The following is a 24,159-nucleotide window of genomic DNA, read 5'->3' on the forward strand; positions in this document are numbered from 1 at the left end:
ACAGAGGGCTGCAGAAAACTCACTGATTGTTCTCACAGCTGCTGTTATTTATACATACCTTTGACGTACACAAATCCAATAGCTTTGATTGAGCCAACTGTGTTTTCTGCCGTGCATACATAGGTACCAGAATCATCTTTAGATACTCTCTCGATAACAAGTTCACTGTGTCCATTTATATCATCATATTGTGCTGAAGGGAGAGCAAACATTAAAGGACTACTTCAAGGGTTTTAAAAATAGACATCTCAGTGACTGATATTTCATGGGATTGTTTAAGTTACAGTGCTATTCAGCAGCATGGCTCAGTGGCACTATACACTTAATTTCTGAGATGGCTCTGGCCACAGCTGTGACTTTTGCAGCCTTTCCTGGCCTATACACATGCATTCACTTAGTTTGACCCTTAATTTCAAGCTTTGAGCATTTGCATTCTATAAGCTGCTGAAGTTTTATTCATATTTGAGAAAAATATCCTTGGTTGCTGGATGCTCAGTAAGTATCATCAGATACTGAATGTTTTTAATGTGTTACACTGGTGGCTACAGAGAAGAAACAGTTTCTTAATTATCTTCTTTACAGTTAGAGTGTCTCTAGTTACAGTGTCTCTAACAATTTAATTTCATGATTGCATAATGCTGAAAATACACTTTTTCCTGACACAATCACTGCCCAGCAAGTTCTTTATCTCTCAGATTATTTTTCCCTTACCCTCAAACTAATAGCGGTGTTGTGCGGGGAAAAAAGTCTAGAGGAAAATGACCAGTAAGATCCAGTGTTACCCACCCGGAATGATGTTATTGTTAAAGGTCCACGTTATTTTGGGAACAGGTATCCCAGTTGCTTTGCAAGTTAATCTGAGTTGTTCTCCTTTAGTCAAAGCTATATCTCCAGGCAGTTCAGTAAAAGCTGGGAGTACATGAACCATCAAGGTGACGGTGTGTGTGTCTTCTCCAGCAGCGTTGTTAGCAATACAAGTATAATGGCCAGAATCTTCAGGCTGAAAGAAAAAATTTGGGGAAAGTTTCAACAGTGAAATATTCTTATACAACATCACCACTTGTAATGACACGAGAATCTCAAAAAGTTTGAAACCAGCATTCAGTAGAAATGCTTATCCGAACTCTTTTGATTCCTCTCAGTTTGAAAGATGACCTACACTCATTTTTGCCCTTCTGGAGAAAGTATCAGTTTTTCTCAGATATTTTACTCCTTAGTGGAAAATGATACGTATAAAAACACGTAAACAAAACAAAACAAAACAGACTAATCCAGAAATTGGTGAAAACAGAGGAGTGAGGTTTCTTCTTATTACTTTCCAACCAGTTTAGTCATGGTTTAAATAAAGGCAACTTACAACAACGTTGTCCAAAATGAGGTCTCCATCCGGCACAGCCCTGTATTTTCCTGCTATATCCGTTAACAGCATATTGTCCTTCTTCCAGTTTATCGTTGGCGTTGGAATCCCATCAGCCACACAAGACAGAACAGCCTGGGAATCCTCCGTGACTGTGTACTGCGCCTCGGTACTGTGGATCCTGGGTGGAACTGTGAGAAGGTGAAAAAAATATACATATATATTAGCTCTATGTATTAGCCAAGCACTAATGTAAAAATGTACAATACTGAAATAAGGAAACCATTGCTTGAATCTTCTCTATAGTTTCCTGAACCTAGCAGTGACCAGCATTAACTGTGTCAGAGAAAGGTGTGGAATACCTGTAACAAAGTGGAAACTGAATTAACAAAAAATGTAATGGTGTTCCTAAATCTAAGCAATTGGCTGCTATTGTGAACCACATGCTCCTAAATCCCTTTATAAGTATCACACCCTAAGGAGCAGAATTCTGCTGAATTTCTCCCTTAAATCCTAGCTCCTAATCCTCTGTAGTTTCACGCCATGATAAAGGCCCAATATATGTTGCTTCTTTCCAGTTCCACTTACTGTGCACGACGAGCTCCATGCTGGAACTGCCTGACCCTGCCAGGTTTGCCGCTATGCAAGTGTAACGGCCGGTGTCGCCAGGCTGTACGAATGCAATCTGCAGAGCACCAGTGCTAAGAACTCTCCTTCTGATGGACTCTGTTATCTGCTGCCCATCTTTATGCCAGCTGATCTCTGGCCCAGGGTAGCCTTCAGCCTCACACTGCAAAGTGACAGAATGATCAACAGGAACAACATACTCATGGAGATGGGGCTTGATAACAGGAGGAACTGGAAAAGAATTAAGAAAATGTAAAAAAGAATGATATGTTGTAAGAAGCATGTAACACCTCAGTTCTTAGTGAAAATAATCCTAAAAGCTTACTTCACTCCTGAAGTAGACAGACTACTAAAGTGACTAAACTTCCCGGGCTCTATTCAGTGGGACGTCAGCTGGGAAAGCATCAGGGCCATTTGTGTTGCTCAAAACTGGGTTTTGACCAACAGAAAGTGCACATAAATTCCTTATCTGTCAATCGCTACAAAACATCACTTCAACAAGAGTTTAAGTGATGACTTACCTTGAACTTTCAGTTTGATCTTCCCCAGAGCTGTGCCAGCTGGATTTTGAGCAACGCACATGTAAGTGCCAGCATCTTCAACAGCTGATCTTGCAATCTGTAAACTGCCACTGGGAAGCACCATATAACCATTGCCTAAAACAAGCATAAGCAAAGTAGAAAACTTGATAAATATAAGCATAACTATATGTAGGTAGGTAGGTAGGTAGGTATACGCACATGGGTTCCTTATATTTAACTTTAATATTCAGGGAAGAGAAAATCAGTTTTTGTGATACAGCAAAGTAGACTGGAATTATAGGCTTTAAGAGGATACCTGTGGTGATTATATTGATGCCCTCCTTTTGCCATGTTATGACGGGCCGAGGGGTACCTGTCGCTTCACATGGTAATAGAACGGGATTGTTCACAATGACGTCCAGTATCCCTGGCTGAGTCTGAATAGCTGGTGGTTCTGGGGAACAAAATCAAAAGCAAAATGCAACCAGTTTAGAACAACTTTCATGGCTAGAAAATAAGAGAAGAGACTCTCAGGTTACGCAATTTTAGTATGAGAAGGTTGACCTAGCAGGAGCTGCATTCTGCTGCCCTTATGAAGAGCTCAGTGGGATTGCTCTTACACATAACAAATATGCTCAATGTGAGTATGGGTACAGAATATGGCTGTCTACACTTCATGCAGTTTGCCATCACAGATGCATTTTAACTTAACAAAAAGAAAGCAAACAAAAATCTTAAGAAAAAAAATAGAACAGCATTTACTGGATGGCTCTGTCCAAGACATCAGAGTTGTAATATGCAGAGTGGCGGCTGACTTGGTGAATAATCAGTGCAGCCACAAGACAACTCGCTTGAGCAAGCTACTAGTTGTGATGGTCCAGTCTGGCCTCACAATTACTCTGCAGCAGATGCATGTATTAAAAGGGCAATGCCTACTGACAGGCTGTATTTTCTATTCGGCTTCCATCTTACCCTGAACGTGGAGAGTAACGTGTCTGTGTGCAGAACCAGCTGCATTCCGGGCTACGCAGGTGTACCGTCCCGCATGGTCTAACTGAGCGGCAGATATTTCGACAGCACCTACAGGAGAGAGAGAGACTTCACTATAACATATAGCAATGCCCTGTTTTCAAAGAAAAACTCTCTTACAACATACATCTTAGAAGGTCTATATACTTATTCTAAAAAATGGGAGAGCTGGCTGTTTGGGGGATTGCACTTATTTTTTTAATTCTAGATATGCACAATGACCCCCTTTCACCGATTTTCTGTGGCTAAGCTCCAATCACGCACAGTACCTGAAGAGAGAATTCTGTAGCCATCTCCTCTGGGAAGCAACTTTATGCCATTTTTGGTCCAATGGACTGAGGGAACAGGAATCCCAGAAGCCGTGCAGGAAATTATTACTGGAGACAGTTTTGTTACCAAGAGATCTGTGGCTTCATCTGCTATGGATGGGGGCACTAAAAAAAGGAGATCAGAGTTAGGGTCACTTGCCAATTTTCATTTTACAAATTCTTAGAAATAACTTACAGAAATAATCTGACTTGGGAAGAGCAGAGACTTAAGGGTATTGGTATCATAAAAGAACCATTAAAAAAAAAATCTCATCTCAACACTGAAATACCCCAAAGAAATTCTGGGGTATACAGGTGTAATAGCAAAATCCCCTCTACCTTGAACAGTGAGCTCAACTGCTCTTTGATCTTCTCCTGCGTCATTTGATACAGAGCACTCATAGACAGCAGTGTCATCCACAGTGGGAGAAATGATTACTAAGGAACCTGAAGACAGAAGTCTGAACAAAGAAAAGAGAAGAAAGTAGAGCCAATGAAACACTTCTCTTCTCCTCAGGTAAGCCAAGCACTGAATTTGCCACCATACAAGATCAGATGAAATAGGGTTAGATTTTTGAAGTGCCCATATTAATCCTTGAAAACTGTAAACCCACGGTGAAAAGAGAACATCTCTCACCTGTAGGTATTCTGGTTCTGGTCGACATGAAGCAGGTGCCCATTCTTTGTCCAGCTGACTGCTGGTCTGGGAATTCCCGTGGTTTCACAAGGCAGAGTGGTCTGCACGTTTACAGTAACTGTAATATTGCTGTGCCCAGGAGCAATAGTTGGAGGAACTGAAGGGCAAACAAGGCCCAGTTATTCAGAACGACTATAAGCACAGGCACACAAACACCTCCTGTCTATATACACCACACCTCATCTCCATAAACACAGAGCTAACTGTTTGAAAACGTTCACTTGACTTTTAGAAATAAAGATAACTCGACATTAACAAACTTACTAAACATGTAGCATGGAATGTGCCAATTCTTCCTATTTCCCGTTGTCACACACACAACAAATAACAAGGAATAAATACTTTTTTTTAATCATGAACCTGTGGGCTGTATTCCGAAGACTGTAAATTTCTCTCTCCTTTTTTTTTTTTTTAAATTAAACAACAAGGAAAAAGGGGCTAATTAAAACTGAATTTGACCAATGTGACCAACTGGAATCAGCTAGAATTTAAGCATGAAACTGAATTTAACTGACTGCCTGCTCCATAAAGGGTGGTCCTGAGAAGAAACCTAAGACTCTGGTCAGCCTGGAGAGCTTGGTCAACTTGACAGAACTCCTTTCTGTGGTCCAGGCTCCTCCTTAAATAAGATCAGCTTTCATGATACTGCCCAAATGGGAAAAGTTATATAACTGAATTATACTTCAGACTTATTTGAACATGTAGAATTATCTAAAAGCAAAATATTTACCAAGGACCTGCAGATCAATTCGTTTGCGTTCAGTGCCCGCTGTATTGGTTGCCATACACATATATCTTCCTGTGTCAGTCACATGTGCAGAGTGGATGTGTAGAGAGCCATCCTCTAATATTGAATATCTGAAACAAAGCCATGGATTTTTGCCCCCCTGCCCAATAAAGGGAATCACAGACAACTGTGATAGCGTGGAAGAAACAGATGACTCAGGGCACACTAGGAATAACCTAAATATGTGGCATCTTAATTTGGCCACATACAGTTTTCCCATTTGATTGTATTAGATTTATTGTGACTCTTTTCCTTTTTTCACAGGGTAAACTCAGGTAGCTTTGGAGCTGCATGAAATTGCTTGGTTTCATCCCAAAGCTCCATCCATTTCAAAAAATGTAAAGATCCTTCACTTTTGAAATCTTTCACTGTCAAAAATCTTCAATATCAGAGGAGAAATCATTACACTTAGGTTGTCAAAGGAGGTTTTTTGGTTTCTTAATAACAAAAGGGAGAAACCTTTGGCACTGCTACTTTTCTGTAGAATAACTTCTTTAAACTAGTTTCTATCGCAGCATGTTCCCCATTTGGGTCCATCTGAGAGTACAGTACAAACATTAGTTCTGATCTGTGAAAACAAAACTAATTGGCAAATCCAAGATGTTTGACCAAACTTTCCTTAATACATTCTTAAAAAAATACTGAAGACTATTTATTCTGACTCTTGGACAATACCTGGTGTTGTTTCCAGAAAAAATAGCTCCATCCTTCCTCCACGTAACTCTTGGGGCTGGTACCCCTTCTGCAACACACTCCAGAACAGCAGAAGCGTTTATATGCACCACAGTTGTTTGAGGACTGCTTCGGATTGTAGGAGCGACTGTAAAGGTAAAATCCCGGGTGATGCATCAAAAAACTTTATGCTGCACTGATTGAAACTAGTCACACAGAAACAGTCACAGTAACAGGTATGGGGATGATTGCAACAATATTGGTATCGCACAGACAAATTTCTTACCATTTTGTGTAGCACGTGGTAATTGCCATGATGCAGTAGGGAATGAAAAACAAAGTTTGTCTGAGACCACTGTAAAGATGATCTTTGCAAGCTGCTGCAAAGATTACCATATAGCTAAAACAGCAGAAAAGTTTGGCATATTTAGTTCAGCAAAACAAGGATTGGAGTGGATACCCTTGCTCTCCAACTAAATTAAGGAGAAAAAAGAATTTTTCAAGTGAAAGGACAGTCATGGGGGAGAAGGGGGAGGCAAGTACATATGCCTGGGTTGTGAAAAGCATAGAAATAGGAAGAAAATTTCTCATCATCACCATAATGTCGTAATAGAACAGTTTCTCATCAGAAGAGAAATGAGAAAATAAATAGGTTTGAAAGGAAAGTTAGGAAGTACAAAAATGCCTACGATAGTACAGCACAGCTAGCAAGATACATAAGATCCTTCAGGCCCTATATTCCTACTGTCAGTGCAGAGACCAAGCCACAGCTTCCAAGTAACTTGCAAAACTGGCAGCCAAGCCAGGGACGAACAAAAACCCAAATCTCCAAGATGCCAGTCAAATCTCTAAGAATTCGTCTAGATGGTGGCACACATGAGGAAATACACCTGGTCCCACAGTTTAAACATAGCCTAAGCGGCCCGCACTTGGCTATGAAGAGACTAGTAAATACTTCTTTCCTGCCCTTTGGACTCCAGCAGAAACACCATGCAAAGATTAACATACTCAAGAATGGATCCATGATTTTACCGTGTACTGTCAGCCTGAACTCTCTGGTCATCTTTCCTGCAATATTACTTGCCACACAGGTGTAGCTCGCTGTATCACTGAGGTCGGCGTTATTGATCTGCAGGTATCGCCCGCTGGACAGGATTCGAACTCGAGGCGTTCCCTGCGGAGACAGAGAGGCAGTTTGACAGGTTTAATTCCACCCTCGTTCTCCATGCAAAGACAGAGCCGTCTTTTGCGGCAGAGTAACGAGACTCCTAACAGGATACCAGAGAGAAAGAGGGCGCTGAATTCATTGCTGGCTTAACTTTGTTTACACGTCAGTGAAGATAACAGGGTGAACAACGCTTAATTACCCCTCTCCGAAAATTTCATTTGGGTTTAAGAAAAATTATCACTGCTTATTTGTTCCACCTTGAAACCCCTACGGGGGCTTTTGCCTGAGTAAGAAGGCTTTTTTGATTACATAGCCAAAGGGCTTTAGTGTTTTTTATAGAATGGGGCAACTAACAGTACATTATGGATTTACTTTTTTCCAAATCCACGCACACTACGGGCAGAAGAAATACAAGTTCCCCTACACAGTTTTTCAAACAGTACAGTCTTGACCAGGAGGCATCCAGCATAAAGAGACTACCGGAGTTTAGCCCAAGTTTACTAGCCAGCACTTCTGGATGTGACGAGGATACCACTCTTTTCAGCTCTACAATGATTTTACAGCAGCTGCTAAAGAGCCACCAGAAGTTGAAGTTTTTCTGAATGAATGGCTAACAGTAATACCAACTACAAGTGTTCAAAATCATGACTGAACAAAAAACAGTAGAAAAACAACATGATTTCAAGTTTTTTCAGTACGTGCTATCCATATTTTGAATGAAAATGAAAGCTGATATTCTCATCTAGTCTTTTGGCTAGAGAATCTGAGGATAGCAACTACAGCAGCTACCTGAAGCTCCTCCAGCTCCGCACTCTCCTGTACTTGCGCCCATGCTCTGGTGCTCTGGTGTCACACAAAGCACCAGCTGACCAGCCTACGGATGCCGAATCAGCAGCGGTGTTGGAGCCTCACAGGTGAAATTTCCGAATCAGTGCAAAGTGCAAGGGCTACGTCTGCCAAAGCTGCTGTGGGCCAGATCTTCCTACTGTTCTGCCAGCAGATATATGTTGGTGCTGCACAGTCACATCGTTAAACACACAGAGATCTTGAGTAAACCTTGAAATCTGCACAGTGGAAGACGACAAAACCAGGAGGAAAGGCTCTCTCCTCTATGACATTGTTTCAAAAAGCAGGGATGTTTTAAATTGAAATAAGGTTGCAATCTGAAAGCCTGACTTCCTCCAATCCTCTCTCATCACTGTGAGACCTCAATTTTTCCAAGATAAGGAGAATCATATGCCACAGAGTATCCCTTTCCATGCCCAAGGAGAGCTCTTTGCCAACTGCTTAATATTAGTAAGTCATTACATTTCTTTGAGGTTTAGAAAGCAACCACACGTTCAGTAGGACACCAACGTTTTCCTGACATCTGTAGTACGTATTTATATAAGCCAAGCTGAAGAATGGAAACGATGGCAGGGGATAAAATAAACCTAAGTCTGCTACTTAAAGTTCACATGACAAATTAAGAGGCCTGAGTCTGGATGAAATCTGTAACTCAAATTTAGTGTCAGAGAAGAGCTAACTCTAGATATTAAACTTCCCTACTTTGTTACAAATCAAAAGGCAGGGGATTTACCATACTGCCCAACCAACACGTCTCAGACATCACCCGCAGAGAAGTTGCTTCTCCTGAAGCAACAGGAGAACTAATACAACAAAAGTTAATTCACAAGTGCTCAGCTGAATATCTGCGACTATCATCGTGTTTTCTATTGCTTCTTTCTTCTCTGGCAAATAACTTCTAAGGGTGGTTTCTTCTCTTCATGCTTTATTTTAGTTAAGAATGTTTAGAAAAAGTAAACAATCTCAAGTACTAGTGAAAATGCAAGGGTTTCAAGGAAGACTGAGCCCCAAAATATTCACAAACTTAACTTCCACACCTTGATCAAACTTGTTTTTATAAAGAATCATTATCCAGTTAAAGACCTAAAAACTGAAGCGAAATGAATACTCAAGTCTCACACCATGAATGAAGAGCATTCAGGGAAGGAGCATTTCTCCTAGGGTTGTTTCTAGCCACCTTCTCTACTTCATTCAAGGTAGCAGCCCTCAGTCTCCGTAAGACAATCTCTCTCAATATTCTTGCTTTTTCCACTAACACTTCATGCTTCTAAACTTACAAAAAAGACCGAGTCTGAGGGATGGGATGTCATAAGTAAAGCAAAGAAGCAGGACCTTTTGAGAAAGACTTTGGACAGTAAAACGCTGGAAACTTCATAAGTAGCTGTTATTTTAGCATACTTTCCTACTTATTAATAAGCACTAATGAGAAGTGAAACTGGAACCGGTCTCAAGACAGTGCACATTTCTGATACGGCCACTCCGTACCTTTGCTAACAAGATGCTTGTCAGTATTACTGCGACTAACAAGTTGAAATTGCCTGAACCAAAACAGTCCGACCATAGAAATATCTTCCAGGGAAGTATTTGAGATGTTTGCGTAAAACATGCATCTGCACTCACCATAAACAAACCACAGTTAAATTTTGGATGAAGACTACAATTACAGGAGAGGCAATTCATAAGCCAAATCTGCTTCCTCTTTATTCACAAATAAAGATCAAAATGGGGGGAAATTATTGATTGGTTAAGTTCAATTAATAACTGAACTTAAATGGATCAACTGGAAAGCACCTAGTTACTGACTGAAAAATATGAGTGATCCTAAGGAGAGGATGCACGATTAAAAAAACTTCCTGCTGACAGTATTCTCATCTTGTTGATTACCCCTCAGCCGGCACGGATTCGCTGCCTTACATGACACTACCTCGAATTCTGAGTGAAAAAGGCAACGTTTGATATAAAACTGTGGTAGTTAGCAATCTGCTTCTTTGTTTTCAATGTAAAGAATTTAAATTCCTTTCTAAATGCTGCTAGAATATGAGGATGCATAATATACCCAAAGGAAACATAGTGTAGTCTTTGCTCAGCTACCTTTCCTGGGAAGCCATTCAGGAGTATACCGAAGGCTTCTAGGATTGTGCAGAGGATCCAGAAGGAGCAAGGGATCCCCCTAAAGGAAAAAAGAACAAGTAACAGCGGGATGGCCACTTCACATGCCTGCTAGCTTCAGGCACTCATTTAGGACTAACTGTGTTTGTACTGGGGCTACTCAGCTTCTCTTGAAAGCAAGGCACCATAACTTGACTGCACGGAAGGGGCAAGCGAGCAGAGTAAGAAACCTCAAGCACTACGTGTAAAAAATAAAGGGAGCAACAGACTAGTACAAGTAACGTAGCCGCTATACCTCTAGAAGTTCTCCATCTTTAAGCCATGAGATTGTCGGAGGCGGCACAGCATCTGACTTGCATTCCAGTATAACTTGTCTGTTCTGCAACACAGTGAGGTCCTGAGGACCACTGGTTCCAGCAATGTTAGGAGGAACTGTTGCAAAAATTAAGAAATACAATTAACAGCACACATATGAGCTACCATTAAGATCATTCTCTGAAAAACTCTATTTTATTTCTCAAGATGTAAAATAAACACAAAGCTACAGTGCCTATTAAGTAGTTTTATTTTTCCAGACCTGTGTTAAGTATATCACCTTTGTTTAACTGATGAACCTGTTGGGTTTTTTTTTAAGTCACACACCAGAAACTACTTTGTCAGAAATTAATTCAAAGTCCATTCTCAGTGAGGATACCAGCATTTAAACCAGATGGAGCAGAGATGGCAGAAGCTCCCGAAACTGTTCATCAAGAAAGCTGGGATCTATAATTTTAAAGAATCCTGATGCTTATTGTAAAACTGCAGAAGTCCTGTTTATACTTCCTTTTCTGTCGTTTCATTGCATATATTCATTTCTGGATACAGTTCCTATCTCTTTCTTCTGAATAACTAAGATTATGGATATCAGTATACTTGTTCCTTTTTCAATAACAACAACAAACTCAGTCCAACTGAAAAACGATGAGGTATGCTTCTATCTATAACTTAGTTATTCAAAATATAACACTTGAAATTATAACAGAAAGCAGTTGCACCAGCCAAAACTTCCCCTTTTAATCATCTGAAATGTTCAGAATAGTTACCTATACACAGAAATGTTAACTATCACTTTCTCAAAGCACAACATTTCATATTTAATAATACGTAACTGGTTAAATGAGAAAACTGATACATACCTCAGTATTTTTACAGAATCAAGGAATAATATTTTTTCCTAAATTAGGCTTACCATGCACTCTTACTAAATATTCCTTATCATCATCTCCTGCTGGGCTGGATGCCAAACACGTGTATCTCCCTGTGTCCTCCACCTAGAAACACCCAAGCAGCTTCAGGAGAAATTTCAGGATGCGGGAACAATTTAGAAAAACAGTGAAATACAAACTTTGGCAGCAATATTTAGCAGGCAGCGATTAAAAGCAAAGACAATAGACAGAGAATGCCTGAAAATAAAAAACAAACAATCTCAAGAACTTTTCTATTTTACCAGGGCAGGATCGTACAGAGGTGGCTTGCAAGCTGCAGGCCCCCCAAAAATCTCTTTGAAAATCGTGCCTCCTACAAGAATCTCTTCTCCTCTTGCTGCTTTTTGCAATCAGTTATCAATGAATACAGAACTGACTGTGGGTATCAGTCTGTGCAAGGGTCACTTATGGGTACTAAGGAAAGTTTTCTGCATGCATACTCATTAATAGCTTTATGCTCTCTATTTTCTGTAAACTCTTCATTATAAATACAAGGAGCATTTGCTTCCAAACAAAACCAGCAGCAATCGGACTGTTCATCCTGTTTTCCAAGCACTGTCCCACTTGTGTTTGGCGAACTCCACTGGCTGACTGTACGTGATATAGCTTTAGTTTCTTAGCGCAGTTTTATAAAGGCTATTTTTCCTAGGACTCTTTTATAGCCTGAATTGGTCTAAAACATTTTGTATCATCTTTAATTATTTTTTTTCCTAATTTGCACACAGATGAAAATACAATTTTTCTCTGAGAACTATGGCCTATATATGTGACAAGCAAACAAATAGTAGGAAAATCTGGGGTAATGGAAAGACAAAAAAGGCTGAGAAGGAAATATAAAATACGAAAGAAAAAAAGCAGGAGACAGTAACATGAGTCAAAAAGGCAGGCAATGAACAATACATGTACAGAATAAATAAAGAAATAAAACCAGAAAGGGACACGAGTCCCTGGCATTGACTGCTCTGCTGTGTGTCAAGAAGCACCAGCAAAAAAAAAAAAGACAGTACTCTGAAAGGTACTTGAGCTAATGGGCAGAAGAGGTAGAAGTACTTGGTCATGTCTTAACCTATGGTAGCACTGCTTGTTCTGCATGAGAAACTCCAAGGCAAGACTTGAAAAATATATTCTTTGATTGCAAATGCAGGTGGAAGCTTTGGGGAAGCTTTTTAGGACATCTCAGAGGAGGCAGTTTTGCAAACTCCTCCAGGGTTGTTTTCAAACCGAGCACATTTTGAAACAAATGCTTTACCTGCGCACTGGTTATTCGAAGCACTTCTCTTAGGACATGAACATTATCATTCTGCAGAAGCGGGCGCCCATCCTTCATCCACGAGATTTTGGGGACCGGAATGCCAGTGGAGACGCAGAGCAGTTCAAGGGGGTTGTTAACAACCACAGAGAGCTCTTCCGGTTGATCAGAACCATTGATACGAGGCGGCTCTACGGAAGGGAAACCATTCACGTTCTTCAGGGACCCAAACAGCCTCTAAAACCTGATACACAGGCCTTATGCTTGGAGTTTGTAGAATCAGTCTGCATTAGTATTATTTCTGGCTGGGTCATGAATCCACTGAGCACCTCATGTAATTTCCCTCTGCCTCTGTCTAGCAATTTCTGTATCTTGCGAGTTTAAATTAGTAATTAGAAAATGTTTTCATAATTCTGGGCTAAAGATATTACATATACCAGTGAAGATTTTTATTAGCCCTTTAGCTGTTTTAACTGCAGCTATGCCAGTTTACAGCAGCTGATTATCAACCTGTCAAGCTGAATTTCTACTAACCAAAGTTATCTGTTTAAACCAAGTTACTCTGTAAATCAGTTTACTATTAATTAGTATATTTATGTACTTTGAAAATCTTGAGGACAACTATACATTATATTATACATTCACACATCTTTAGGTAACTTCCATTTCCTTATTTATCACAGAAAATCTTTCTTAAAAATATTTCTTATTCCTAGAAATTTTAAAATTTCTCTCTTGGGTAGACACTTACTGCTCACATTTTGTTCGACTGGAAGATTAACACTTACCCAGCACTTTTAGAGAAAAGTGCTTGCTGATATCTCCAGCGTCATTTGAGGCTACACAGGTGTATTTGCCTGTATCGCCAACCTCTGCTTTGACAAAATGAAGAACCATTCCTTGGTTTTTTGAAGTCAAGTGAGCTCCAAGGCTTAAAGGATGTCCATTTTTAAACCATGACATAGTCGGGGTAGGAATGCCATTGGTAAAACACTGCATTGAAGCTGAATTGCCTCTTACTATAGTCACATCCTCTGTTCCTCCTGCATTATCCAAACTCGGTGGCACTGCAGAGAAACAAAGATCGGATTAATACCAAGTACACCCAAAAGTTAACACTTCATATAAAACAAATGGAATGCAGCTATCCTTTTGCATTTCCTCACCTCATTACATTTATGTTTAATACGTGTGCTGAAATTCAACTGGAAATTATATATTGTTATTCAACCTAAAAAAATCTGTGGCACGTTATGGGTGCCAATTCAAGTAGGACTCTGAGGGTTAAAACACTTTCCATACGAAAAATTTCTAGAAAAGTGAACATTTTCCTAAAGGTTATCTACATAAGAAATACTTGTGAAAGTCTGCAACTTTGTGTTGGCGAGAAAGAAAACAGAAGATTAGGTTAAGAAATCAGTCAAGTAATATCACTTTCTTCCTTGCATACAGCATTTCATAGAAGCTTACCAAAAACTTGAAGATTGTAATGCTTGTTGTCCACTCCAGCTCTGTTAGATGCTACACAAGTGTACACACCAACATCAGACACCTGCACTCTGGCAAGTCTAAAGAAAAAAAAAACATTTTAATCAAGCTGAAAATGAAATATATTATTATGCCTTTAATATGGCATGGTTTGGATCAAATTTTATTCTTGTTTTCAACAATATTAGCAGAGCTCTGTTGGCACAGCAGAAGAAAATGGATAACTCATCTAGTTAAAATAACTGAAAACCAACCTGAGAATTTGTCCACCTGAGAGCAACCTGATTTGGGAGGAGATAGAAAGAGGAAGTCCACTCTTTAGCCAGTTTATCTGTGGGGGTGGGGTTCCGGAAGCAGTACACTCAATATTTATGGAGCTGTCCGCAAGGGCAGTGAGGTCCTCTGGTTCATCTTTATTATGGGCTATTGTTGGTGGAACTACATTTTGTAAATGTTGAAAAGGGAGATATTAAACAAGATAGCGACCCAAACCAATGCAAAAATCCAGCACCTAATGCCCCACAGGCAATGCAATAAGAAGAAGCTGCCCAATTTTTGCAAACTGTAAGTCCTCTAGCAATAATATTGAGCACTAATTAATATCCATTTACATATGCAAAACCAGGTGCACAGTAGAATGGCGACCCTCTTTCTTATTTATTTGTTCACGGCTGGGTTGTGCTTTTTATAAATGAAGAAATTGTAATCGGATGGTATGGGATACAAATTGCTCCTTTCCTGGGGAAGCTACCGAGCATGCTCAGGGAGGAAAAAGTTTGAGAGACTGCAGGGCAAGGCAAGCAACGGGGAGCCTCCGAGCTTGAAGCTCATCGCAGGAAGAAGCAAGTGGTCAAGCCTTAGAGGGGATGGGATGAACCTTGGGGACCAGAGGGGACTTGGCCAAGTTTGTCAAGTTACCTACTTAATCAAGCCTAAGGTGAGAGCTGGAATCATGCAGGAGGAAAGTTAGTATGTTAACCTCTAAACCTATACGCTGACTAAATTTGTCAATACAGAAAATGTCAAAGTGACTGGGTAAGTAATCCGTCTGTCTTTTTGTTTGGTTTTATATTTTAGTTTGAAAGCCTTTTGGTCTTGGGAGCAAGGGCCGACTGTACAAAGAAGGCCTAGACACATGCATCTCCAAGCCCTGGCTGATGCAGGATCCCATCACCCACCATGACAGTTGCACAGATAAAACCACTTAAGTAGTTATAGCTTGCACCACAACCAATAACACAAACCGATCAAACAATCTCTCCACAGATGTGTAGTGCCAAAAAGAGCTTATGTGGTTATTATTCAGTATTACCATTATTTATTCTGTCAAAGGTCATCTCTGGTTACTCTGCTCACCCTAATATTCCAGTTGACCCTGAATCTCCCAGTGGTTACCTGGGATGGTCACTTACATATCCATGAAACACTGCCTGTGCAGAACTCATCATTCTTTCATGCTATTCATAGTATTTCATAAACCCACCTTTCACAAACTAGAACGTCCACACCCTGCACCGGTAAAGAAGAATTATGCTGTCTTCTCTGTGTCATTTTGTGTAAGAGAAGAATTCCATTCAAAATCTTATTTATTTCTGTGCTTATTTTAAAACCCAGCTAAACTATTTCTTGGTCAGGGGTGGGACCCTATTAGGAATTAGTTCCCTGCATCTTACCCTGGTTTTAGCTGAGGTACTTTGACTGGAATTTATGGAGATTACCTAATACAACAAAGGAGTAGTATCGTGGTAAATCGGCCCCCAGTGTATCTTCCTCTACAAGAAAAATCATCACAAGTAGAATTCCTGTATTATGAAATACACCAAAGGAACTAATTTCTGTTTACCCCAAAACAGATTAATAGCTATTGCAACCATTTTGCATCGACAGAACATCCTGTGTAATACGCTGTGATATCTACAGCACAGGAAATCGGAACCACATGCACGCGGTATTACCCTGAAGACAGGCATTCACTGCTTGGCCCTCTCTGGGGAGCACTCACAAAGACAGGATTACGGGCGAGATCTCAGTTTCACATCTGCAAAAACTCACCATATACATTCAAGTTGAAAATTCGGTCCTCCTCTCCTGCAGGATTAGTAGCCACACAAGTGTATTTGCCTGTATCAGAAGTGAGAGCTCTGAAAATGTTTAATGTGCTGCCATCTGGAGTTACTCTACAAGGAAGGTCATAAAATACAGTAAGTTTGTTTACATATTCCTATGACCTGGCAAATAAACAGTCGTTTTTGTACATTTAAATCAACTCGCTCTGTCCTCTTGGGAAATTTGGCTAGAAAACCACTCTTCTCTGCAAAATATTAATATTAGAGAGAGGCTAGGAAGTTCTTCCTAGAGATGTCCTGTTTTAGCTTGTATTAGGTTTCGGTTCCAGCCGTATTACATATTGCATCAACCTCTACACCAGACCAAAGTATAAACTGGCACTTTTAGCTTTCCCTCAGACCCTCAGGATCAAAGCCAGAAAGCTGTGTGTGGAGTAGAGCCAGTGTTTGGAGTAGAGGGCACAGCCGTGTCTGATCCCCTTGGGAGGGGAGCGGGGCGGGAAGCCTGCCTGCCGGTGTCTGTGGATAGCGGTGGGCGACGAGGGCCAGGCCCTTCGCGCCCTGCATGCCAGGCTGGAGGGGAAGCCTAGCGAGCGAAAGAGCATTCACTCATCCGTCTTCCCCTGCCGGCTAACGCCTAGGCCTGTAATGGCAGCTGCGTATTTCTTGACTGCCAGGTGGCACGCTCCACGGTGTACGGCCTCTCTGCGGTGCGGCCCCCCCTCGGCAACTGTGCAACGAGGATAAGGATGAAGTGCCTGGGAAAAGGCTGCTTCGTGATCCAGAATACATTCAGACCTAGATCTAGAGCTAGAAAATCACCCTGAAATCCCGACTCTCTGAATTAAAGCCAGACACGTACAAATTGGACAGACGTATCACCCCACAGACATTTTATGGGTTACTAGACTTCCTTCGTGCAAACATGACACTCCATACCTTTTAAACAGTATCTGAAGAGCAGAAAATCAAAGTAGTCACAAAACGTGCTAGAATCATAGAAGCTAAAGAGGGAGAGGATGTCTTAACCTGGCCAACCTAAGACTGTTCAGGCCCAACAGTGTCCTAACTCCCCTCTTTATGCTTTAAATTATACAAGCAGAGAATGCAAAGTCTGCATAATCTTTGCTTGCCTTATTCTTTGTAATTCATTGCTGGCAACTGTTTTTCCATCTTTAAGCCAGTGCATAACAGGGGCAGGCACTCCATTGGCGTCGCAGACAAGCTGGATGCTTTCTCCCAGGAGCACGCTGACATCACTGGGCATTTCGGAGCCAGCAATATTAGGAGGAACTGGGAATGCAGGATGGAGGGAAGAGAAGATTCATCAGCAAGAGACATTGCACTAACACAGGTGAGAAATACTAATGCTTATTGTAATTTCTCCACACAAATCAAGTTTAGAAAGCATATGATTCATATTCTTTCCAGAAAGGTTTCTGCAAAGATGAAATCAAAAGTCATTTTCATCATTCCTTAAAACTGCTAATTTACAAAATTACAAGAAAATCTGTATTTGTCATTACATTAAATATTTACAGTTATCTGCTCAAATGGTAACTTATACAATAATATTATGACAAAATCCCAAATCACTAAAGCAATTAAGTGCCTGTTTAACTTTGAGCACACGCGTAGCAAGCATTAGAGCAAATCAGTCAAATGCTCTATTGCATCAGGACCATTGGATTCCTGCTAACAGTCATGTATTTACTCAGTCCTAACCAGTGACCATTTTTCACCCATTCTTTAAGAGAACAAGGATGATATAGTCACGCTATTGGTCAAGCTAATCTGTCCCACTAATAAGTTTCAGGCAATTTCAGTCAAATTTGACCAAACAAGCAGCTTAATCGAGCATATTCAATTGCTAAAGTTGGGGGACACTGGCAGGCAGGGGGACACATACGAAATAACACCCCCGAAGACAGACTGCTGCGATGAAGCAGGTGTTAGTCCCGTTTGGCCTCCCGACAGCCCGTTATCACCCATGCACCCACCAGCGCGCACTGCTCGCAGTTCACGCTGCCTCTCCCCAAAAGCGCGACGTGTTGGCCCGGGGGGAACGGGCAGAAAGCTGCAGACGCTATGCAGTAAGCGGCTGATTCAACGCGGGAGGAAAGAGCGTAATCTATGGGACTGAGGTCAACGAGAACACAGGAAAGCGAGGACGGCTGCAGTATAAGGGAGGCAGGAGACAGTTCAGCGTTCCTCACTACACTGCACCTCATTTCTCTCATAAGAACATTTTGCCAGTATTTCTTTGCTATCTCCTTTTATGTGTTATGGCAAAAAAGGTACCAAGCATCACTCCTTCTGAAACCACGGATGATGTTCTACTTCTGACACCTTAGAGCAACCTACGTGGCTTCAGGGCTCACCAGGGATCAGCAACAAACATAAACAGAATTCCCTACTATTTTCAAACTGCGATGCAATCAGATGTTCAGAACATTTTTTTATGCAAATTTCTGACTAATGGTATAATAGTCTAACCATTTCTTTCGCCACTGGTTGCAAATGATAGAAACGATGGTCCAAATTTTCCACTTTTCCCCATCTTTATATTATCTCAGTGTCTCTAATGCAGATAGAGCACCATATCCAACAATTATTAACCAGTTCTGCTCACCGCACTCACATACCATACCTTGAATGGAAAGGATGTAATTTTTCTGAGCTTTTCCTTCTATATTCGAGGCAATACACGTGTAGGTCCCACTGTCTAGAAGCTGAGAGCGAGCAATTTGAAGCTTGCTTCCCCCTGATAAAATATGTACTTCAAGAGAATCGGAGTTTTCTGAAAACAAGCAATAAGGGATCATTTCAAACCAGGCCACAGAGAGCAAACACAGATTGTGAAAACTTTTCATCAAAATTTCAAAACAAAACAAAAGGATTTTGATCAGTTAATAGAAGAGTCTATTTAGAGACAGACGAAGAAACAAATAGACTAAGAACAGCACAGTTGTACCCCAAAGGGGGAGAAAAGAGCAGAAAAGAGGATAAGAGAACATTACCTATTGTTTTTCCATTCTTAAGCCATATTAATGTTGGTGGAGGAATTCCAGTAGCATCACACACAAAGGTAACAGGATTGCTGATAGTTTCATTGACCCACTCTTGTTCAGGGCCTTCTATATTTGGTGGCACTGTAAATCGAATGGAAGCAATATGAAAAGTTGGGTTACCAAATACTGTTGGAAGCTTATTGTGAACCATCCACCATAAAATGTCTACTGTATTAGAATAATTACTGTAGATAACACTGCATATGCTCACCGTAAACATTAAGATGGAAATTTTTATCATCGCGCCCTGCAATATTTATGGCTTTGCACACATATTGGCCAGTGTCAGAAACCTAGAATTAAAAAGAATAAATCCTTACGTTGATCTTATTTTAACGCTACAGTGTAGTGATATTAACAGCCTTTGCCCTTGCGATTAGAATTCAACTCTAAGTCCTTTTTACAGAACGAAAGGCCTCCTGCAAATAAATTACCTATTGACACCTCGTGGAACACACCAATAAAGGGCAAAACAATTGCTTAACAGTAGTGGAGTAGTTGCAGATGCAGCATCCCACAAGTCTCACCCACCTCAGCACTTTTGATTTGTAACGTTTGCCCATCTGCTAAGATCTCCACATTTGCAGACTCTGAAATTATGCGCCTGTTCTTGTACCATGTGATGACTGGTGGTGGGATAGCATTGGATTCACACTCTAATATCACCGGGGTGCCCGCTCTCACATTCATCACCGCCAGCGACGTTCCACTATGGTCTTTGATGCTTGGGGGGACTGAAGAACAAGCTGAGAGTTATTTCTGCCTTTGTTTTGTCAGAGGGGGGGAAAAACAACCTAAGGAAAAATATAAAATACTGCATTTTCACAGCACTTGATATTATTTCAGAAAATAGTAAAAAACAAACAAACAAACCAAGGACAGTTAGGAAACTCTTCTTCTGACTTTCCCCAGCTTGGTTTCTGGCAATACAAGTATATTCACCGTCATCTGATAGTTTGGCTCGGGGAATCTGGAGAGTCCGAGCACCTAAAGTAAAGAGAGAAGACTTCAGATTTATTCTGTGATTATTATACCAATCTCAAATGTTATTTTGAAATTGCAGTTCCGACAGACCAAGCATAGGCACTATATTGACCTTTTATTCAAAAAAGCACTGCATTGCCATTGGTTATTAGGGCTCATTAATCCCCGCAAAAAAATACCAGAGAACTAAAATTTTACAGTAAATTTAATTGGTGCTGTTAATTACAAATTTGGACCACTAATACTCCTGTTTGATTTGTATATTTTACAGCTGCTAATCTCTCTCTGCTGACATAACTATGCTCTCTCCACCTACATCTGTCATTATCCCATTCTTTATTCAGTAGTCTCACCCGTCTCCATCCGTGAAGCTACTCTCTGCGGCTACATTACTAATCTCCATAGATGTCTCTTCTCTACTGTCATTAAGCAATTTCTACATCTGCTCTTTAATCTATGCTGTAAATGCAGCCCCTCACCACGTAATAGCAGCAGGATGGGACTGAGAGCCACAGCAGGTGACGTGCACTAGAAACCCTGGGCTGAAGATCAGCAGGAGGGGTAGAAATGACACAGGCACTCCTGGACCTTATTGACTGAGGGCCTTGGAATAGGTAAAAAGACCTCAGAATACGAGGATTTCTACTTGAGAGTTAAAAGTTTACTATGAATTAATCTAATTCCCCACTGAAGTCAATGGTAGGGTTGTTATTTTTTGCCATTTAAAGCAACAGAAATTATCTTAATCTCCACCTCAATTTCTGATCATCCCTTTGAGAGGTGAGTCAAGGTGGCTCAGCTTTAACCAATACCTATATTCGGGCACCTCTGTTATGTGACTTGCTCTCTAGTCTTTCTCACACAAAAAGTTGATTTCACTTTTTTCAGTCTGAGCTAGTTTCCTTTTAAAGTGAACCCACGCAGCAGCCAAGATATTATTAAATATTCTAAAAACACAGTAGGTCAAGTGTCTTACTGATGTAAGTCTGCTCACTGGAGTGATACCGAGAATACACTGGCTTCATAAATGGCCGCCCCCCTTATCAAGGCAAAACAGACAGAGGGTAAGCCCGAGGGCTGTAGAAACAGCAGAGATTCCTCACCAGGCACAATAAAAGTGTTAGTATTCAAGCTGACAGGTTTTCCATTCTTGAGCCAGCTGAGATCAGGAGGTGGAAAGCCAGTGACCTCACAAGTCAGAGAGATGAAGTTATTCACCACCACAGTCAAGTTCTCAGGATTAGCACCAACAACACTTGGAGGAACTGCAGGAAGACATACATTAAGAGTATCCATCAACGTGTCAGCAACCCATATTCCACAAGATCCTGACCGACCAAATAAAGTTGAATTGCTGAGTTATGCCAAAGGACCAAGTTGAAATCATCTTTCACATCCTATGAACTGATCTCTGCTTTCTGGATGTATCTGGAAATGTGGGCTGAAGCCAGTCCAGCTGTCATCCCTTTTCCTACAATTCACAAAAAACTTCAGCAACTTCACCTGCAATCCTTTCCTGCTTGGGATTTGGGAAGGCTAACTAACCTACAAGAGATCCTGTAATTCCTGACAAATGTAGTATTAATTATAAAATCACTGTACTCCCAAGAACATTTGCTATGTAAGGCAAGACAGACTAAAATTACCTTGTCAGAATATTTGGGAGGGTATATCATTTCTTGCTGATATTCTGTCCTGCTCCTGTTCTTATAAAATCTATTTTTGCATTCTAGAGAACCACAAACGATTCCTTCTGATCTAGTTCAGAGCTCTTTTGTTAAGCAGACAAACCTGTTGTGTAATGTTGAGCTAAGCAGTTTAAAAGTCTGGCATGAGTGCATTGCTCTAAGGGTGCATTTTTAAGCTTACAAGTCCCACTATTTCTAAAGACAAGAATATTTTAACATTTGACCTTTCTACAATTACTATTTAAAACAAAGTAACTATAAATCTCTTCCTTTTAATAAATCCCAAGTCTTAGTTTCCATGTTTTTGCAGCATGGATATATAAAACACTTAAGAGGAAAGCAAAGGCATGTTCCTGGCTCCACTGGGTGGAAAAATCATTCCAAAGAACACATGGAATCCTCTTCTTCAAAGAATGAAATGTTAAAATATTTTGGAGCATATCCACCCGAAATGCTCCAGCTGCTTTCTGTCACTTGAATGACACAGAGCAGTCATTAAGCCAAGTTTATGGCTCCTCTGTGGCACTGCAGAAACAAAGAGGAGTCAAGGTAAATGGGTGACTTTGCCCATGTTTTTCAACTTGGAATAAGTGAGGGCTATGTCCCCTGATATAAAAGAGTATAAAATGGTTCACTAGAATAAATGGAGGATTTGGATCTGATGACATTTTGTCGTTATTTACATTTATTTACTTTTAGTTACTTTCCCATAGATGTGATTACTGGCAGTGCAAGACAGTGGGACATTAAATATCACAACCTGAGCTATCTTTTAATGAATTTTGCTTAAACTATTTATGTGGTCTATTTTCAAATAATGCAGCCTTCCACTGCATGTGCAAAACACTCACAGATGCACTGCATTTTACATAATTATGTGATTTATATACACAAATGTATTTGCATATGCATATAGATACAGTAATGGGTTCAATTTTAGCATTCAGTATGAAAACCACCTATTTATCTATATTGTATATTAAGGTTACGGATTGCTTACAGGTTACAGGATGCTTACTTTCCATGTTTTAGAAGGTTTTATTTTAGTTTATTATTCACCTGTAAGATAAGAGATGTATTTTTCAACTTTTTAAAGAGTGTATCCTTTCATACTGTATTTAAATTTATGAAAGCAGTTATATTAGAAACATACAGAAACGCTAAAAATAATCTTTTTTCTGACACAGACAAAACAAAGATCATGCGGCTCAGTGATGATGCATTTTCATCAGTGCTACAGCCTGGCTGGTCCTTTCCTGAACATCTATAGTCTAACTCTTCAAATGAAACTGCATTCAAAGATTAATAGTCCTAAATAAATGGTGTTATTAGGCTGGAGTTTGACACTTCCTACAGATGTTTATTTTAAAATAATACTATTAGACTGTGGTCATTATAAACAAATATTTTAAAGTCAAGAAGTTCAGATTAAAACGCAAACGTCAAGGAAAGCCAAAACATTTTGATTTAAAAACAAAACTCGAACATCAGGAAATCCAGACAGACTCCACTGAAAGAAGAACAGAACTTCTCGGAGAAGGACTCCGGGGCAAATTCTCCCCATGACAACAGGATTCTCTGGCTCTCTAATCATATCACTGAGCAGAGAAAAATACTATAAATTTGTGTCATTTAGCATGTAAATTTGTTGCATACATGTATGAGAACAATCCTTATTTCCTCCGCATGTAATAACCTAAACTACAAAATCCCTTGGATTCTGGGACTACATCCAAGCAAGAGAGAGAAGAGAGCACTTCTATCCAGTACGTAATGCAGAAGATCAGCTAGCTGACAAGGACCCGGAAAACGGGGGAAAAGGATACTGGCCATATGGATGCAGAAGACCCTGATACAAGTCTCCGACGTGTAGTGTTAGAGTGGGTAACGATGTAGCTGCCGTTATTCCTTGATAGGTTTTAACATGTAATTGTGCAGAGTATTCTGTGGGAGTAACGCTGGCTTGACCTTCAGTTCAGAACTGAAAGCTAAAAGCGGTGGAATGAACAGCGGGCAGAGACAGGAGGGGAAGTTAGGGTTAACTCTGAAACGTTAACTGGATACATCCCAAATTTCTGAAGCTTTCAGGAGAGGTTTGGAAAGGTAGTAGGGAGTTGCTTTTTTTTAAAAAATAACGGAAAACATTACAATTTCTTGATTGTGTTTGTTTTAGATTTGTGAAGCCAAAGGCCAGTATTTATTTTAACCCTATTGTAACTCAACAAAAAAAAAAAGGAGGAGAAAGGAC

The 24,159-nt window shown here is 40.3% G+C and overlaps 1 protein-coding gene across 1 annotated transcript in view; it reads right to left on the bottom strand.

Annotated features, from left to right (window-relative positions):
• HMCN1 (hemicentin 1) overlaps positions 1-24,159 on the bottom strand; it is a 187,794-nt gene that overhangs the window by 27,620 nt on the left and 136,015 nt on the right. The window contains exons 58-84 of the mRNA XM_067300619.1: positions 21,327-21,488; positions 20,113-20,226; positions 19,771-19,973; positions 19,451-19,532; positions 19,189-19,320; positions 18,819-18,968; positions 17,302-17,461; positions 16,155-16,279; positions 14,357-14,540; positions 14,085-14,182; positions 13,403-13,681; positions 12,615-12,805; positions 11,350-11,431; positions 10,417-10,553; positions 7,031-7,172; positions 6,002-6,146; positions 5,270-5,397; positions 4,480-4,636; positions 4,182-4,303; positions 3,804-3,968; positions 3,478-3,585; positions 2,822-2,959; positions 2,506-2,640; positions 1,946-2,215; positions 1,358-1,548; positions 787-1,000; positions 59-193 (exon numbers count right to left, since the gene is read on the bottom strand). Of these exons, the coding sequence (XP_067156720.1) occupies positions 59-193; positions 787-1,000; positions 1,358-1,548; positions 1,946-2,215; positions 2,506-2,640; positions 2,822-2,959; positions 3,478-3,585; positions 3,804-3,968; positions 4,182-4,303; positions 4,480-4,636; positions 5,270-5,397; positions 6,002-6,146; positions 7,031-7,172; positions 10,417-10,553; positions 11,350-11,431; positions 12,615-12,805; positions 13,403-13,681; positions 14,085-14,182; positions 14,357-14,540; positions 16,155-16,279; positions 17,302-17,461; positions 18,819-18,968; positions 19,189-19,320; positions 19,451-19,532; positions 19,771-19,973; positions 20,113-20,226; positions 21,327-21,488 (4,149 nt within the window). The remainder of the gene's footprint in view (positions 1-58; positions 194-786; positions 1,001-1,357; positions 1,549-1,945; positions 2,216-2,505; positions 2,641-2,821; positions 2,960-3,477; positions 3,586-3,803; positions 3,969-4,181; positions 4,304-4,479; positions 4,637-5,269; positions 5,398-6,001; positions 6,147-7,030; positions 7,173-10,416; positions 10,554-11,349; positions 11,432-12,614; positions 12,806-13,402; positions 13,682-14,084; positions 14,183-14,356; positions 14,541-16,154; positions 16,280-17,301; positions 17,462-18,818; positions 18,969-19,188; positions 19,321-19,450; positions 19,533-19,770; positions 19,974-20,112; positions 20,227-21,326; positions 21,489-24,159) is intronic.

This window comes from Apteryx mantelli, chromosome 8 (genome assembly GCF_036417845.1).
Source record: "Apteryx mantelli isolate bAptMan1 chromosome 8, bAptMan1.hap1, whole genome shotgun sequence".
Taxonomy (NCBI): Eukaryota; Metazoa; Chordata; class Aves; order Apterygiformes; family Apterygidae; genus Apteryx; species Apteryx mantelli.